At 41.2% G+C, this 16,494-nt stretch overlaps 1 protein-coding gene across 1 annotated transcript; it reads left to right on the top strand.

Moving 5' to 3' along the window:
- Positions 1 to 1,949: 1,949 nt before the first annotated feature.
- On the top strand, positions 1,950 to 13,177 carry lpxn (leupaxin). Its single transcript, XM_063200925.1, has 9 exons — positions 1,950 to 2,032; positions 4,438 to 4,529; positions 4,626 to 4,681; positions 4,789 to 4,885; positions 5,383 to 5,676; positions 7,908 to 8,081; positions 8,630 to 8,711; positions 10,485 to 10,633; positions 10,927 to 13,177. Exons 1-9 carry the CDS (start codon positions 2,020 to 2,022, stop codon positions 11,197 to 11,199), a joined length of 1,230 nt encoding a protein of 409 aa, XP_063056995.1. The 5' UTR covers positions 1,950 to 2,019; the 3' UTR covers positions 11,200 to 13,177.
- The last annotated feature ends 3,317 nt before the right edge of the window (positions 13,178 to 16,494 follow it).

The following is a 16,494-nucleotide window of genomic DNA, read 5'->3' as shown; positions in this document are numbered from 1 at the left end:
TTCAAGTGGGTTCATCTCTTGTAGCCTAGCAACATCAGAGGTGTCAAAAGTGAAAGTAGAAATTAAAAAGAAGGGAAAAACTGCCACAGTTTCCTTTCAACTCAAACCTGTAACTTCACTGAGTAGGCCTAACCAGTTAGACCACCTGTCTTCAGCTGATTCTGCGCTGGATGGATCAAATTTGTGGTGTTTTTTCCCCCCAGCAATAACACATAATCACCCTCATTAGGTACAATGGAATAATTGGTGTAATCACAGTCATTGGCTGTAACTGTGTGCTCGTGTATCCACTCTCGCCAGACTTTTTGTGCCTATTTCCGCGCATCTTTGTGAGGATGTTGTGGAGCAAGGCAGAACCCATTTATCTGGCAAGAGTCAGGTTAGTGTACTTTAGTGGCTTATTTGTACTGTAGGCTTCTTTTACTTTTGACACCTCCAATCATCAGTCATCATAGCCTGCACATGATAATCAGAAGAATGCAGAACATATTAAGAGATAAAACCTTTAGATCATAACTTTATATGATAGGAGTATGAGGCTATCATAAATCCTTATACATGAATTTATATTTGGGCAGTCATGGGTGAGCGGTTAGAGCGTCAGACTTGCATCCCAGAGGTTGCCGGTTCGACTCCCGACCCGCCAGATTGGTGGGGGGAGTAATCAACCAGTGCTCTCCCCCATCCTCCTCCATGACTGAGGTACCCTGAGCATGGTACCGTCCCACCGCACTGCTCCCCATGGGGCGCCACTGAGGGCTGCCCCCTTGCACGGGTGAGGCATAAATGCAATTTCGTTGTGTGCAGTGTGCAGTGTTCACTTGTGTGCTGTGGAGTGCTGTGTCACAATGACAATGGGAGTTGGAGTTTCCCAATGGGCTTTCACTTTCACTTTTTCACATATTTGAGTGGACCTCCAGAGTACAGCTTAAAGTTTAAACTTGTAGGCCTATTGCATGTTTCCATGTGTACACCATCTTCTGCTGAGTCATAGGCCTACTGAACAAGGAGAAGACACTTTGAGGTTGAGCAATCACAGGATTCTTCAAACATTTATCTTTTTATCTTCTATTATCAACTTATTTCTGTCCTATAGGACAGGGATTTCTGAACTTTACCATGACAAGGCCTCCCACACCGGTGAATTCCAGCCAAGGCCCCCCCTGACATGGGCCATACCACACTATTTTTGCTATTCACAACTCAATGGAGTTAGTGCATTCCTAAATCCATTCAAGTTCTACAGAAAGCATCAATGATCAGAAAAACTTGTGTCCTCAATCAGCCTTTTCATGTCATGCCCAAACAGCCCAAGCGCATAGACATACTGTACAGGCTAGGCTACCATAGGCTCATAGTAGTCTAGGTGTGTGAGGCAGTGCCCCGCTGGGATTGTTTAGCTTAGTTTTGGTTTATTTTGGTTTACTTGAGGTATTTGATTTATTCAATTATTTATTTTGTTTCACTACACTACCAAGCTGCTGCGGCCCCTGCTATAGCATCCCCTTGTGGCCCCCAGGGCTCCCCAGCCACCACTTTGAAAACCACTGCTATAGGACACTATACTACTACACTATAGCACTATAGCACACACACACACACATACAGTACATTGTGTTGACTGTATGTGTATTGAGTATTAGATTAGGGCATATTTGACTACATGTATGCCATGTATCTAGTAGGTCCCGCAGCATGAGTCTTTCCCCTCAGTAGTGATGGACTGAGTACATCTCCACGGGGATCTCCAGGCCGGGACCTACACAAAACTGAGAAAGAGGAACTAAAGTCATAGCAGATGATATGAGGAGTGATGCAAAGGCGTCAGGCTGCTCTGACAGGAAGCCAGCACTGAGATGTTATGAGATCTAGATCTGTCATGTGACCTCTGTCTTAGCAAATGACATCGCACCATCCTTACACCGCTGCAAAGTGCAGACACTTGTGACAAACAGCTTCACACATCTCCTGTCACAGGCAACGTACGGTACCTCATCAATCCTCAAGAATTCTGTGGACATGGACGAGCTGGGTGAGTGTGTATCAATGTGTATTTTATACGGTAGTCTTTTTGTACAACACCTAAACTTCACGTGTGTAAACATAGTGAATATGGGAGGCTTAAAAAAAGGTGAGTTGACAAACTTCAAGGACCATTAATCAGCCTGTGTGGTTTGTGATTGATGGCTGTCTTTGTTGTCTGGAATGATCTTTTTCTCATTTTTCAAACTTTGTGAAAAATGGAGGGTGGGAAATGTGAAGAACTGTTACATTTCTACCACACAAAAATGTGTCTGAAATGAAAATTACCAGCAGTAGTCTAATGTCTTCTGTAGCATAGGCGAGAGGGAACATGTATCAGTTTTATTTTGGCATCTTATTTTTTAATGAAGCGAGTTAGTATTATTATTACTGTGGTTGGTGAAATACCATGAAAAACAACAAAACAAACTGTTTATGGGATCAATGCCCAGATGCTCATGGAACTCTGATGTTGAATCTGACAAAAACAGTTAATTCTATTGTGTTCATTCAGACTAGAATCAACACTCTGGATGTTAAATTGGACTCTCATAGTGTTGAATTAACACTGCAAAATGTACTGTGTAGCATAGGCCCTACAAAGGCAAAGTGAAGTAACTACATATTTTGACATTGGCCAAATTGAGATTAGCCTCATTACACCTCCTTTATCTCGTGATAAAACCTCATGGTCCAGATGTGTCCTGTATTACTGCTATGTCAAATTTGATGTAACTACAATATCAAACAACGTAACACAGAGGCTTTGAAGTTATTTTTCTCATCTTCGATGTTGGCGTAGCCGTAGTTACTGCAATTTGCCTTTGTAGGGCAGCATAGTAGGCCATCTCATCCACATCTCACTAATAGTAATGACCAACTTTGCTTCTGTGCTGTAACAATGAGAGGGAGCTTTGCATTGGTGGTTAATTATTATAAGAAATGTCGAGTAGGCTACTGTACTATCAGGCCAAAAACAGGCCTTAAGCTTTTGGCTTCATTTTTGCAGAATATATGGGAGTTTGCCGTTTCCAAAACCTTTTAAGTAATTTTCCTGTCTTTCAATCACAGATGGGTGTCCTAAAGTATTACTCAAAATCAGTGTCTATGAACTGTTTGAGTAGGCGACTCCGAAAAAAATGGAATCTTGGAAATGGCCTGTTTGTCATCCACATTTCAGTTTTTCGCTTCTGTCGGTTGAACAACTGACTCACTTCCTGAGGAAGCGGTGGTTGCTAGCAACACACAGCAACACTCACCTTTTCACCCACAAATATAGGCCTACTCAATTTGCCTATATGCCTGTACTTTTTATGTATTGCTATGTTTAAGTAAAATTAATAGATTGCAGAGACATAGCAGACCCATTACTCTGTATGATGTGGAGGTAAACAAATGCAACAAACTGTCTATTTTCATTAAAGGTTTTTGAAAAAGATATCTAACATATATAATTGAGATATGGATGTTATCATCACTTGTGTAACACCCAAATTGTATTATTGGTGTTATTGGTTGCTTATTCATTTTTTTTAGTGTTAACAGGTTTTGACACTCACTCTGAAGTGTTACAATCAGCGGTGTAGTCTACTTTTTTGAAGTGGGTATACTGTATATTCGAGCATTTTTTGAAGTGGGTAGTAGTAGGTCCTTCAGATAAACTGGGGCCGTTCCTGTGATGGTTTTGACCCTTGCCTAGAAAACCATCACAGGAACGGCCCCAGCTTATCTGAAGGACCTACTAACGCCTTATGTTACTGGAAGAGAACTGCGCTCATCCAACACAAGCCGTCTGGCTCTGCCATCCAGTTGCTCTAGGTACTCCCAGTCAAGATTGTTCTCCGTTGTGGTACCCAAGTGGTGGAACGGTCTCCCAGAGGCAGCAAGACTAAGCACATATCTTGCAGCCTTCAAGAAACAACTAAAGACCTTCCTCTTTCGAGTGAATCTACTTGACTAATGCTTGAGCTGGCCTTGCCCCAGGGCAGACTCTTGACATGATGTTTATTTTAGTTTAGTTTCTGTGTGTGTGTTTGTGTGTGTGTACTCGTTATTTACTCTTAAAAAAAAACCTAACCCCTCTCTGCAACTGCACCTGTGCACTTTGTATTTGCTTGTGATGTGGCTTGATTATGTCCTCTTTTGAAAGTCGCTTTGGTTATAAAGCGTCTGCCAAATGCAATGCAATGTAATGTAATGTAATGTAATATTCTAAATAATGGATCAATCAATTTTAAGTGGGTATACTGAAGCCCCTAAAATTTAGAAGTGTATACTCCGTATACCTGCGTTCTACGTAGACTAAACCACTGGTTACAATGTTAATAACGCTTTTACTCAGGTTGTCACTTTGATTAATATCAGTGATAACCTGACAAAGAAATGTCATTCTACTTTCGTCCTTTCTATAAAAAGATCTCCTCCTTGAGGAGTTGGCTAACACCCCCAACCAAAGTGCCACCTCTGCACCAGAGAACAACAGAGATGCAACTTATAGTGGATACGGGGTAAGTGTTGTTTCATCAATCATATAGGCCTAACAAAATTTCTTTAAATTATATTAAACGATAAACTGGACTCATTTTATTGTTGTTTTATCACAGATCCCAGCACCAGCTCTCACAAGAACAGGACAGCCACCTACCAACAATGTTTACAGGTAGATGAAGTTGCATCACAGACGAAAATTCTAAGGAGGAGTAATGATGAGCAATGAGTGATGAATCGATTTATAACGCTAACTATCCCTCTCACACCCTGCATTAGCAAACCACCAACGAGGGCCAGTGAGCCCATGAGTCCAGCCACAGCCACCCGCGAGCTGGACTCCATTATGAAGGAACTGCTGGGCTTCGACCTGGAGGTAAGAGCTGCCCCTCACCCTGCCTTGCTGATACTTTACCTTCATCTGTCTCCTTGCCTACTTTGATGACCAAGTGGATGTAAGCATGCATGTACTATAGGTGTAAATATGTGATACGTGGATGTGTGTGGATACGTGTCATGTGAATACACTGCTTGACGCCTTTGGGATCAATAGAGTATCTCTACGACTGTTAGTACAGTAATTAATACTGCCGATTGGCCTAGCTCTACTGGTAAGCAGGGCCGCAATAAAGGTTTTCCAGTCTGGTCAATTCTTATATTCAGACTCTTATATTCAAAACCTTCTATTTGCACAATGCCCAACTCTGTTCCCCTCAATATTTCTATGGTAGTTCAAGCATTTCATCAGCAGAGGGCATTACAGTTTTGTCATCCCAGATTTGGACAAATTTGACAGGGCAATCGACAAAAAAGATCAAAATAGATAGAAGATCACTTAACATCTTTTGGCTGGCTTTATTTCTTTTCTGACAGGTTCCAGAGACAGGGTCTGCATCAGCTCCTGCATCAGCCCCGGCATCAGCCCCTGCCTCAGCCCCTGCCTCAGCTCCACCACCTCTGGTCCAGAAGAAAGAAAGGAGGAGTGTGAAGGAGAGGAGTGAGGAAGGGGCAGCTCTGGACACTTCATCATCATCGTCACCAAAGCCAAAGAAGAAGGATGCGATCGATGACCTTCTGGGCGGCCTCAGCTCGGACATGGAGAGGATGGGTGTCCGCACCACCGCCAAGGGCCACTGCGCTTCCTGTGGCAAGTGCATTGTGGGAAAGGTAAAGGCTGCCATGGTCATCCCTCACAGAGGTGTCTTGAGTGTTCATGCTGATTCAGAGATGCTCGGATGCTTTGTGGCAGGGTTTTTGCTTCCTGAACCCAGGGTTGACAATTTGATCCCTCAATCGGCACATGCAGGAGGAAACTGTACTTTCTAGAGTTCCTTTGATATGGCTCGCTGTGCAAACAAATCACAGATAATTTCATGGTTACCTTCAGAGTGAGCAGTATCTACATACATCTAATCAGAGATGTATAAAGTACTGGAGAAAAGTAGTGAAGTAGAAGTACCAGTATCATCTTGTTAAATGACTTGAGTAAAAGTCAAAAGTAACCTTTCCTTACTCAAGTAGAAGGACAAAAGTATTCAAAATGTGCTGTACTTAAGTAAAGCAAGTAAAAGTATTGCAAGTTTTGCTACTTGAGTAAAAAGTAGAAGTAGAAGTAAAAGTACTGCATTAAAAAAATGGGGGGAAAAAAGTCAGTCAAAAGTTTGAATACCATTTGGTTTATTAGAGCTCTGTACAATAAGTCTCTTATGAAGTGCAAATACCATTATGGTTTGTTATTAAAACAGCTTGTCCTCCTCGCGGCAATATGAGGTGATTGGTGTCGTTGATGTTGATGGCGATACCTCGTCTACCTCATCCATCTTGCCAACATGCCAGTGTCAATGCCAACTAAGCGTCACTGACCGCGCCAAAAGACATGCGCGAGAATGTGATCTGCTTTTATTTCCCTACCATTGCATCGCCCACTGACCATGAACACGTTCCATCATATCTGGTGATGACAGAGCCATCTAGCGCTCGGGCATAGAAACGAGTAACGAGTTACGAAAGCAGCACATGAAAAATATATCGGAGTAAAACTATTAATTTCATCAGAAAAATGTAGTGCAGTAAAAGTACAAGTATGAGGAAAAAAATATTACTCAAAAAAGTACAGATACTGCAGTTTAGTACTTAAGTACAGTACTTCGTTACTTTTACTTCGTTACTATACATCTCTGCATCTAATATTACATGTACAGTATGTACAGTACTTACAGTGTGTATAGCAAACAGGGCTGTAGTCAAGTCCACCTTTATAAAGTTCAAGGCACGTCCAAGACAAGTCCAGGTCCAAAGAGGTTCGAGTCTTAGACAAGACTGAGTCCAAAAAGATTAGTCCTCCAAGTAAAATCTGAGTCACATGTCGGTCAGTAAATGAAAATGAAAATGAAATATGTAAATGTAAATGAAAAGGAAATATGTCAATAATGTGAATGTTTGAAGGTAACCTATGTGCCATGGATGTGAAGGTATATTATTGGATTTCAAGATTCACTTTAGAATCTATGAAGGCCAGTGTTCTAAACAAAAGAAATATAGACCCAGGCGAGTCCAAAAGCTTAATTTGGCAAGACCAATTTCCGAGTCCAAGACAAGTCTGAGTCCTACTAATAGCCAGTCCAAGACAAGTCCAAGTTCATAGACTGAGCTTGAGTACTACAGCACTGATAGCAAACACTAACCATAACACTGCAATACTAGTATAATGTTGTAGTGAAAAAGCAAAGATAAGTTGAGGTTTCATATAGGGCCACACCCACTCCAAAATGAAATAATTCATATCAAAATAGGAAATGACACCAACTCAGGTCATAATAGCATACCCTTTGAGAATTCAAATTGAACTGATATGAAGATATTGCATCAGATATATGAAAACCTGAAATTGTTTAACACTTTATTTTTGCTGTATACCTAAGCTAATGCTGTAGATAGGAAAATAAGCTGTAAGCCATTGTTCTCCTTCATCAAAATCCTCTGATTTTCTTCCTTGCTGGTGTAGTTAACATTAGTGATGTAACAGGAACACAGCAATATACACTGCATTCCAAAGTGCTCTATCATTAGCCCCTAATTGTTCTCTTCCAAGTTAGTTGATGTAACAGGGACAGTGAAATTTAAAATTTCAAGATTAACCCAACATTTCTTTTTTGTATACATATATATTAGGGCTTTTTGCCTTTATTTGTGACAGGACAGTGGAGCAAAGACAGGAAGTGAGTGGGGAGAGAGAGACGGGGGGAAAATCGGCAAAAGACCCAAGCCGGAATCGAACCCGGGTCGCCAGCGTAATAACCAGTGCCCTACCGTTAGGCCGCGGCATGGCCTAACTCAAGGCTACTTAACTCCAGTTCCTCTACTCATCTGCACTGATGTTCCCTCTTCCATATGTCTAGATGATCACAGCGCTGGGGCAGGTCTGGCATCCTGAGCACTTTGTGTGCTCTCATTGCCATCAGGAGCTGGGGACCACGGGCTTCTTTGAGAGGGACGGGAAGCCCTACTGTGAGAAAGACTACCAGGAGCTGTACTCCCCCAAGTGTGCGTACTGCAAAGGACCCATCTTGCATGTAAGGTTGCACCATGTGATACACCACAATGCCCTTTGTGCTACCTCATCTCTTACATGTACAATAATATACCACTTTTTTGATCGGTTTAGGCTGTTGCTGTTCATTCATTCATAAGTTGTTTATTGAAGACTAAAAAACATTTTTGACATGCATTTCAAAACTTGTCATATTTCATGACACAATTCACGACATGAAATTATACTATTTTAACCCCTTAAGACGCGGCTTTATACATTTGTTGTTACCAGTATGGTAATGACCAAGTCGTGGTGCATTACTAAAGGGCCTGTGTTGTGTCATAGTATTGTAGTGCTGTGGTAGTTACATTTCAATGACTATTACAGCGTGCCACTGGAGGTACGGCGCGCATTAAGGGGTTAAAGTCAAAGTCAAAAACTGACCACAGATTCCAGACCTCAACCTCTTTTTGGTATGCTGGAGAAGGCTTTACACAGTGTTCAGCCTCATCACCTAGACAGGATTGTGGTGAAAACTTAATGCAAGATGATCAAAAAATGTTTTTGCTTTTGCTTTTTCTAACTCAGAACATCCTGACAGCCATGGATAAGACCTGGCACCCAGAACACTTCTTCTGTAGCCACTGTGGAGATCTGTTTGGATCAGATGGTAAAGAAACCTCCTACACACATTAAGGAACTGCCATATTTCAGTCTCAAGGGACACTTTTTTCAGCCCTCTTACAGTTATAGTTTGTTCCAGCCAATTATCGTAGCCTCTTACTGCAGATGGGCCCGTCAACCCTCTTTGCTGAAAACAGTCAATTACATCATAACAACATTGCTATGACAATGCAGAAAGACTTGGTCATTACTATTTTGACGACAATGAGGTTATAACAGAGGCTCTGTGGTAAGGGTTTAACAAATGAATCTGTTGATTATGTTTGAAAGATGTCTGGTTTCAGCTATTTCAGAACATGTTGCAGGGATTCACCTACATGTATTTTTAGGGACATTCCATTTTCTATATTTTCTAAAAATGTTGCTATCTATAGTGACTTCCTGGTGGTATTTCTATGTACTTGACTGAGGTCAGTGAGGTCATAGGTAGTCATGTGTTTGTGATGATTCCTCTTTTTTTTCAAAATGATACCTGTTAGTTTCTATAAAGCTAGACTTGTGATCTTGATCAGTTTTGTTAAACATACTACAAAATCAGGTGGATCTGCAAGCCTTGAGAGGTTCTTTAAAATTCAAGTCAGAAAGCTTGCAGATATACAGTAATCAGTCAGGCAGAATTAAAAAAAAACTTCATTTCAGAACATCAAATTCATCTGCTTCTTCTCTGGACACGTCCATCAGCAACCCAAGGCCAAAATATGATATTCATGCTATTTTAGAGTGTTGTGGCTGTCACCTCAGCTGGGGGTGATGGTGAAAGTGGGGATATTTGCAGAGCTGTGGTCACAGCACTCAGTGAGAGGGCAGTTGGTATTTATGTTGCCGGAAGTGTCAATCTCAGGTTCAGAAAGTCAACACCCTGTCACATTTTCCCTTCAGCACAGATGACCTTACCGACTAACTGATCAGTGCCGGTGGATTTGTGGCAGGGAGTTAAACTTTTTGAATGTGGGATTGACACCTCTGACCATACGGCATTTGAGGCATACCATACTTACTGTATATGGGTAAGAGACGTTTTTTTGAGGGGGGCTCAGACGTCAGGTGGCACAATGGCATCTAATGCCTGTGAATTCATAAGTAATTGGTGGTTGATGTGCTTAAATGAGTATGGTTCTTAGATAGTCCACAATAAACAAACATACCCATACAATAATGGCACCACTCGCTGTTGTTGTGCCGCCCTGACATATGCTACTGCTGAAACATCACTGACCCCATACACTCCTAGGACCACTCCTAGTCACCTTTTGAGAATTTGAACTAATTCTTTAGTGTACCGCTCCCAAACATTACATGCATATTATCATACAGTCATATTATAGTATAGAACACATTACTATGTTGTGGCCAACAGTTCAGGTTGTGCTTCAGGCTAAATGTCTGTGCACTCCGCCGACAGTTGCATAGTGCACTGTATGTCCACTAAGATACCACAACTGTTCATTTGTTGGTGTGTGTGTGTGTGTGTGTGTGTGTGTGTGTGTGTGTGTGTGTGTGTGTGTGTGTGTGTGTATGTATGTGTGTGTGTGTGTGTGTGTGTGTGTGTGTGTGTGTGTGTGTGTGTGTGTGTGTGTGTGTGTGTGTGTGTGTGTGTGTGTGTGCGTGTGCGTGTGTGTGTGCGAGAGTGCGGGCGTGTGTGCGCGCGTGTGCGTGTGTGTGTTTGTGTGTGTGTGTTGCCAGAACAGTGTATGTGTATGTGTGTGCGCGTGCGTGTGTGTGTGACTGACTTGCCATAATGTGTTGTTCTGCCCTGCAGGCTTCATGGAGAGGGAGGGGAAACCGTACTGCAGTAATGACTTCTACCAGCTGTTTGCCCCCCGCTGCTCTGGCTGCAACCTGGCTGTCAAGGAGAACTACCTGACTGCTGCCAACGGAGTGTGGCACACCGACTGCTTTGTTTGTGCTGTAAGTACTTTGGTACAAATCATATAGAACTGGCCAAGTACTGTAGTTATCAGTTGGTTAAGTCTTACACAGACGGCTTTGTTTGTGCGGTTTGTAGTTTGAATAAAGCCCATGGGAAACTCCCATTTAATTGTAACTGTGACACAGCACTCCACAACCTGTCTCTCTGTCTCGGTGTCTCTGTCTCTCTATCTTTCCATCTCTCACTATTTGTCTCTCCTTGTGTCCAAGACCCCCCCCCACTCACACACACACACACACTTCACCCTGTGTCTCTCTGTCTCTCCTTCCAGGATTGTCTCAAGCCCTTCACTGAGGGCAGTTTCCATGAGCTGAATGGCCGTCCGCTGTGCTCCCTGCACTTCCACAGTCGCCAGGGCACCCTGTGTGGGGGCTGCGGGGCACCAATCACGGGTCGCTGCATCACGGCTATGGGCCACAAGTTCCACCCTGAACATTTTATCTGCGCCTTCTGCCTGAAGCAGCTCAGCCAGGGCGTGTTCCAGGAGCAGGATGGGAAACCCTACTGCAAGGTGTGCCACGGGAGGCTGTTCCTCACCAAATAACACCAATTATATAACCCTCCGGAACAGAGTACTGCTTCACTGTAAAACAGTTCAAGCCAGTTTAACGTAAAAAGGTAAGTTGCCCTGCTACCTTAAGTTTGCAAGTTAAGCCGACTCGAGGATTAACTTGAAACCTAAGGCAGCAGGGCAGCTTACTTTTTACGCTTAACTGGCTGCAATGTTTTACGCTGTTTGTCCTTAGTTGCTACACATGCATTGAAATGGTTTAATGCGCACCTTGTCGGCTGTTATACCTTATCAAACAAAATACTGCTGTTCCACACTGCTCTTGTCAATGGAAATGTGGTTGTTTACAGATTTCTATCTTTAGGCCTACGTAGTTTTTTGTCTTCCATATTCATCATTGCTTATTTAAGGATCTTTACCTTTAAGGATCTATACTTGACACTGAAAAATATTGTAAAATTAAACATTTGCTTTATAAAAAAAAATCTTGATATACAGGCCTACATATAGTTAATCTGGTATGTAGGTCTGTTCACAACAGCTCATCAATTAACATACAAAAGACCTTAGAATGTTTCAGGAGCAGGAAGAGAGTGCTACTGCGAGGTGTGCCGTGGGAGATTGAGTGCATTTGTATGCAGTTCAATATCCCAAATATGACCAGTATATTAAGTGTCCCGAATTTGCGTTTGAATATATAAACATCTTTTCCTGACTTCAGTATCCCGGATAAGTCCTTTGAGAAATCGGGATATGCTAGGTGGAGTATTCCGACAGAAGTCGGGATACTAAGCCATGTAAACACTGTATCCCGAATACTGGGGCTTCCCATAGAACGCTGTTGCTAGTATCCAGGCTACACACATTTGAAGATAATTCTACTACGGCCAAGAATGTAGACAAGGAATAACCCTCTGTGCTCATATAAACACCATATCCCGAATATGATCATAACCGGGATATGTCTCATATTCGGGCTACTGAACTGCATACACTCAATCTTTCTCACCATAAGCAGCAGTGAAATTTTTTTTCTGACAATGTGGCACTAACTAATCACTGATTCTTGAAAGTTTGGCAAAAGATGTCCTGGCTATAGAAGTGCTGATTCTGTTGAAAATCAATTACATTTTCATGAACAAAATAAATCCAGGTAATGATCAATGAGTCTGTTACACAAATGTACAGTTGTTTGAAAGATTTAAGTGCAATTTTACTATTTTTCATTGCTGTAAACCTGCCCACACCTTGTAAAAACCTACTGTAGGCCTACTAAGGACAGACATCATCATTTCAATTGACTAAAATAAAAAGTAGCCTAAATCACTGATGGAATTGAATAATATCACCACTACATGGAAGAACATATTAAAGCAGTTCTACAGAACTGCAAATAGTGAGTTTAAAACGATATTTACTATTATTTTCTGATTGCTCAAAATGTGTCCCTCATATTCGTCCCCACGGTCAGATATTTTAAAAAAGATAATAAATTCAGGCATGTACAGGGTCGTTGTCATTTCTGAGGACCCCTTTTCAAACCTTCAGCTCTGCATACTTCACCATTACTGAAGCTCCTGTAAGTTTACTATATTCTCTTGAATTTGTTAATTGGTTTGGATACTGTCTCAACCATAACCTGTCAACACCATGACTGTTGTATAAAATTATTATATTAGATTAATGTTAACTAGATTGCATTCTCACAGAAAATGCTGGAATTGGAAGCGGGCTTGCCTTTTGGGGCAGAGATGAAACAAAGTAGTATTGAGAAAACAAAGCTAAAAGAAATCTTGGAAAAAATCCATCCACCCAGTCAGAAGTTATGGGCCAAACAATTCAGCCATCTTGGATTCAGCCATCTTGAAAGTGTTGTAGCTCTGCGTTTTGGGGATATACTAAATGACATACATGGTATTTTAAGTTGGCTAAGGAACACTGCATATGATATAATTTTGAAAATCAACATGGCTTCAAGCGGGATTCGAACTCACAACCTCCATATCTGTAATGCAGCCCCTTTGCCATTGATATTAAATGACATACAATACATGATATTTGAAGTTGGCTAAGGAACACTGCATATGATATCATTTTGAAAATCAACATGGCTTCGACTGGGGTTCGAACCCCCAACCTCCATATCTGTAATTCAGCACATTTGCCATTGATGCTAAATGACATACATGGCATTTTAAGTTGGCCAAGGAGCGCTGCATATGATATAATTTTGAAAATCAACATGGCTTCGACTGGGGTTCGAACCCCCAACCTCCATATCTGTAATTCAGCACATTTGCCATTCATACTAAATGACATACATGGCATTTTAAGTCGGCCAAGGAACACTGCATATGATATAATTTTGAAAATCAACATGGCTTCGACTGGGGTTCGAACCCCCAACCTCCATATCTGTAATTCAGCACATTTGCCATTCATACTAAATGACATACATGGTATTTTAACTTGGCTAAGGAACACTGCATATGATATAATTTTGAAAATCAGCATCGCTTCAAGCAGGATTCGAACTCTCAACCTCCATATCTCTAATCCAGCACATTTGCCATTGATAATAAATGACATACATGGCATTTTAAGTTGGCCAAGGAACACTGCATATGATATAATTTTGAAAATCAACATGGCTTCGGGTGGGGTTTGAACCCTCAACCTCCATATCTCTAATCCAGCAGCATGCATTCCCATTAAGCCAAGCAGCTAGCTGTCATACACAGTCCAGCAAGACTACCGGTATATCACATTGCATTGAAGAGCTGAACAATAGACTTCTAGAATGGTTGCTCGCACCTGCTCGTTAAGAATAGAATCTTGAGACAGTGACAGTTGAAATGGAACCCCTTTATTGACAGCACCTGTTCTGATTGACTGAATGACAGTTAGTATTGTGGTCTTAGCAGGGAACAGAATCAGACCCAGTGTTTTGTCTTTACACGGTCGTTGTAAAAAAACTAAAAGGAGTTGGCACGTGTCCTTTTCACAGATCAGAGTCATGCATGTGATCTCTCTAACAGTCTTTGAATGAAGTTTATAGGTTAAATGGTTCAGGCACAAATGGACCTCCGTGTGGGACATGCGCTGATCTCTTGAAAAATGCACTTTTGGAAAGACTGGGAACCTCCATAGACCCAGGCCTGTTTTTTTTTTACAAACCTGCCATTTAGAAAGTATTAGGAGTTGGGAGATGAAACTTTGACAATTTGGAGACATCCCATAGAGCTCGCTAACAACGCGTCAACTAAACTTCTAGGTGAAAGTGTTGATGTTTTATGACCGAAAAAGCCTCCTACACTCTAATCTCTAGAGCAGTGTTTCCCAACCTTTTTTGTCTTGTGTACCCCCAAGCCTTTTCGTTGTGCCATGAGTACCCCCTAAGTCAAGTTATATATCGCTTTCTCCATCCCAATGTATCTAAGCTCCATATATTTGTTAACATTTATTTTTCTCAAGTAGCCTACCCCCTGCAGTGTGCTCGCGTACCCCTAGTGGTACATGTACCCCTGGTTGGGAAACACTGCTCTAGAGTGGCGGAACCTTGGTTCATGAAGGTTCCACCATTGTTTTCAATGGGGACCCAAGCTTTCACAAAATCGCAGAAAATGGGGAAAACGACAAGAGACACGGAAAAGCCTATAACTATACGCGATCTCCAAGCCGAGCCGGTCGTTTTAGTGTTTGAACGGTGTCTCTATCTCGAAAGGCCTAGGAGGAGATCCATTTTCTATTTTTACTGCCCCTGCACAAGAACGATAATAATAAAGAAACAGGACTTAGAGATTACTATAATCGGGCCTTGCTCTGCAAGGTCCTTGCTCCGCAAGCCCGCTTAATTAATATATACTTTTTGAGAAGAGGTAAGGAAAACAAAATGTGAACAAATGCATAATAGAGTAGTTTTTGTCACCACCGTCAGACAAAAAAAACGATGGTGATGGGAGGGGAGGACTTGAAGGAATTTAAGTGTTCTTGACATGATTTAAGAATATGCTTACAATATGTATCTACAATTCTGTTGAATAATTAAAATAATTATTCATTTTAACCCCTTAGTGCAGAGCCTATGTTATAACCTTACTGTCACCAAAAGTGTAATGGCTATGTCTTCATCTGTTACTTAAGGCTCTTGGTAATATCATGCGTTTGGCGTCATGGAAAAGGCACATATCAGTAATAAACATATTTTTTACTCTTTAAGAATCCACCTCTCTTGTTCTGTTGTAGAAAGCTGCTTGAATACAGTAGGGTATTGTGTAATTTGTGCAATTATGTAATGCATAGAATAGAATTGAATAGAATAAAATATAATAGAATAGAATAGAATATACTTTATTGTCATGCCAGCATGAAAATTGCCTTTGGTCTCACAAAATAAAAACAGGATATAAACACAGATTAACACAAATAGACAAAACACACATACATGCTGCATCCACCCCCCTCCAACCACCCCTCCCAGCACACACATCATGTGCAAGTCATACATAGCTTATTGGCTATGGAAATTGCATTTGGAATAAAAGGATGTTTGTAAATGTTTTTATTAGCAATGAAGGATCTGTAGCGCCTCCCTGAGGTCAGCCGTTTGAACTCAGAGTGAAGAGGATGGGTGGGATAATCTAAAATGTTCGTTGTTTTCCTATCAACTGCAGTCCTGTATAGGCTGTCCAATGGTTTTGGGGGCCTTCCTATGATCTTTCCTGCCATTTTCACCACTCTGGACAGCCTGTTCTTGTTCAGCAGGGTGAGGTGGCCATACCAAACAGAAATGTTGTAGGTAAGGACACTCTGTATTAGACTTATGTATGTCCTCTCCAATATGTTGCAGCTTACTCCAAAGCCTCTCAGTTTCCTGATTAAAAACAACAGTTGACTGGCCTTTTTTCATATTGCATCAACATTATCTGTGAAGTTAAGCTTGCAGTCAATATTTGTGCCTAGATACTTAAAACAGCTGACAATTTAAATTTAAAAAATTAAAAATTAAATTAAAAGTGGTGAAGGAACACCAGTATAATTAAGAATTAGCTCCTTGGTTTTAGTAACATTAAGTAAAAGTGAGCTAGTCTTACACAACTGCTCTAGCTTAAAAACATGATCCCCATATTCATATAGGGTGACTTCAGGTAATTTGAGCCACTTTTTGGTAAATCGCATGGGAAAATAACAAAATACCATCTATGCACTTTTAATGTGTATATATAATTAATAACTACTATATTTCATCATTTTGTGTTGGAATTATATTATAAAACATAATTATTTAGGCCCCACAAGTCTTGAAACCCTGGATGTGGCAACTTTTTT

This window comes from Engraulis encrasicolus, chromosome 6 (assembly GCF_034702125.1).
Source record: "Engraulis encrasicolus isolate BLACKSEA-1 chromosome 6, IST_EnEncr_1.0, whole genome shotgun sequence".
Taxonomy (NCBI): Eukaryota; Metazoa; Chordata; class Actinopteri; order Clupeiformes; family Engraulidae; genus Engraulis; species Engraulis encrasicolus.
This window is presented reverse-complemented; position numbering and strand designations above follow the sequence as displayed.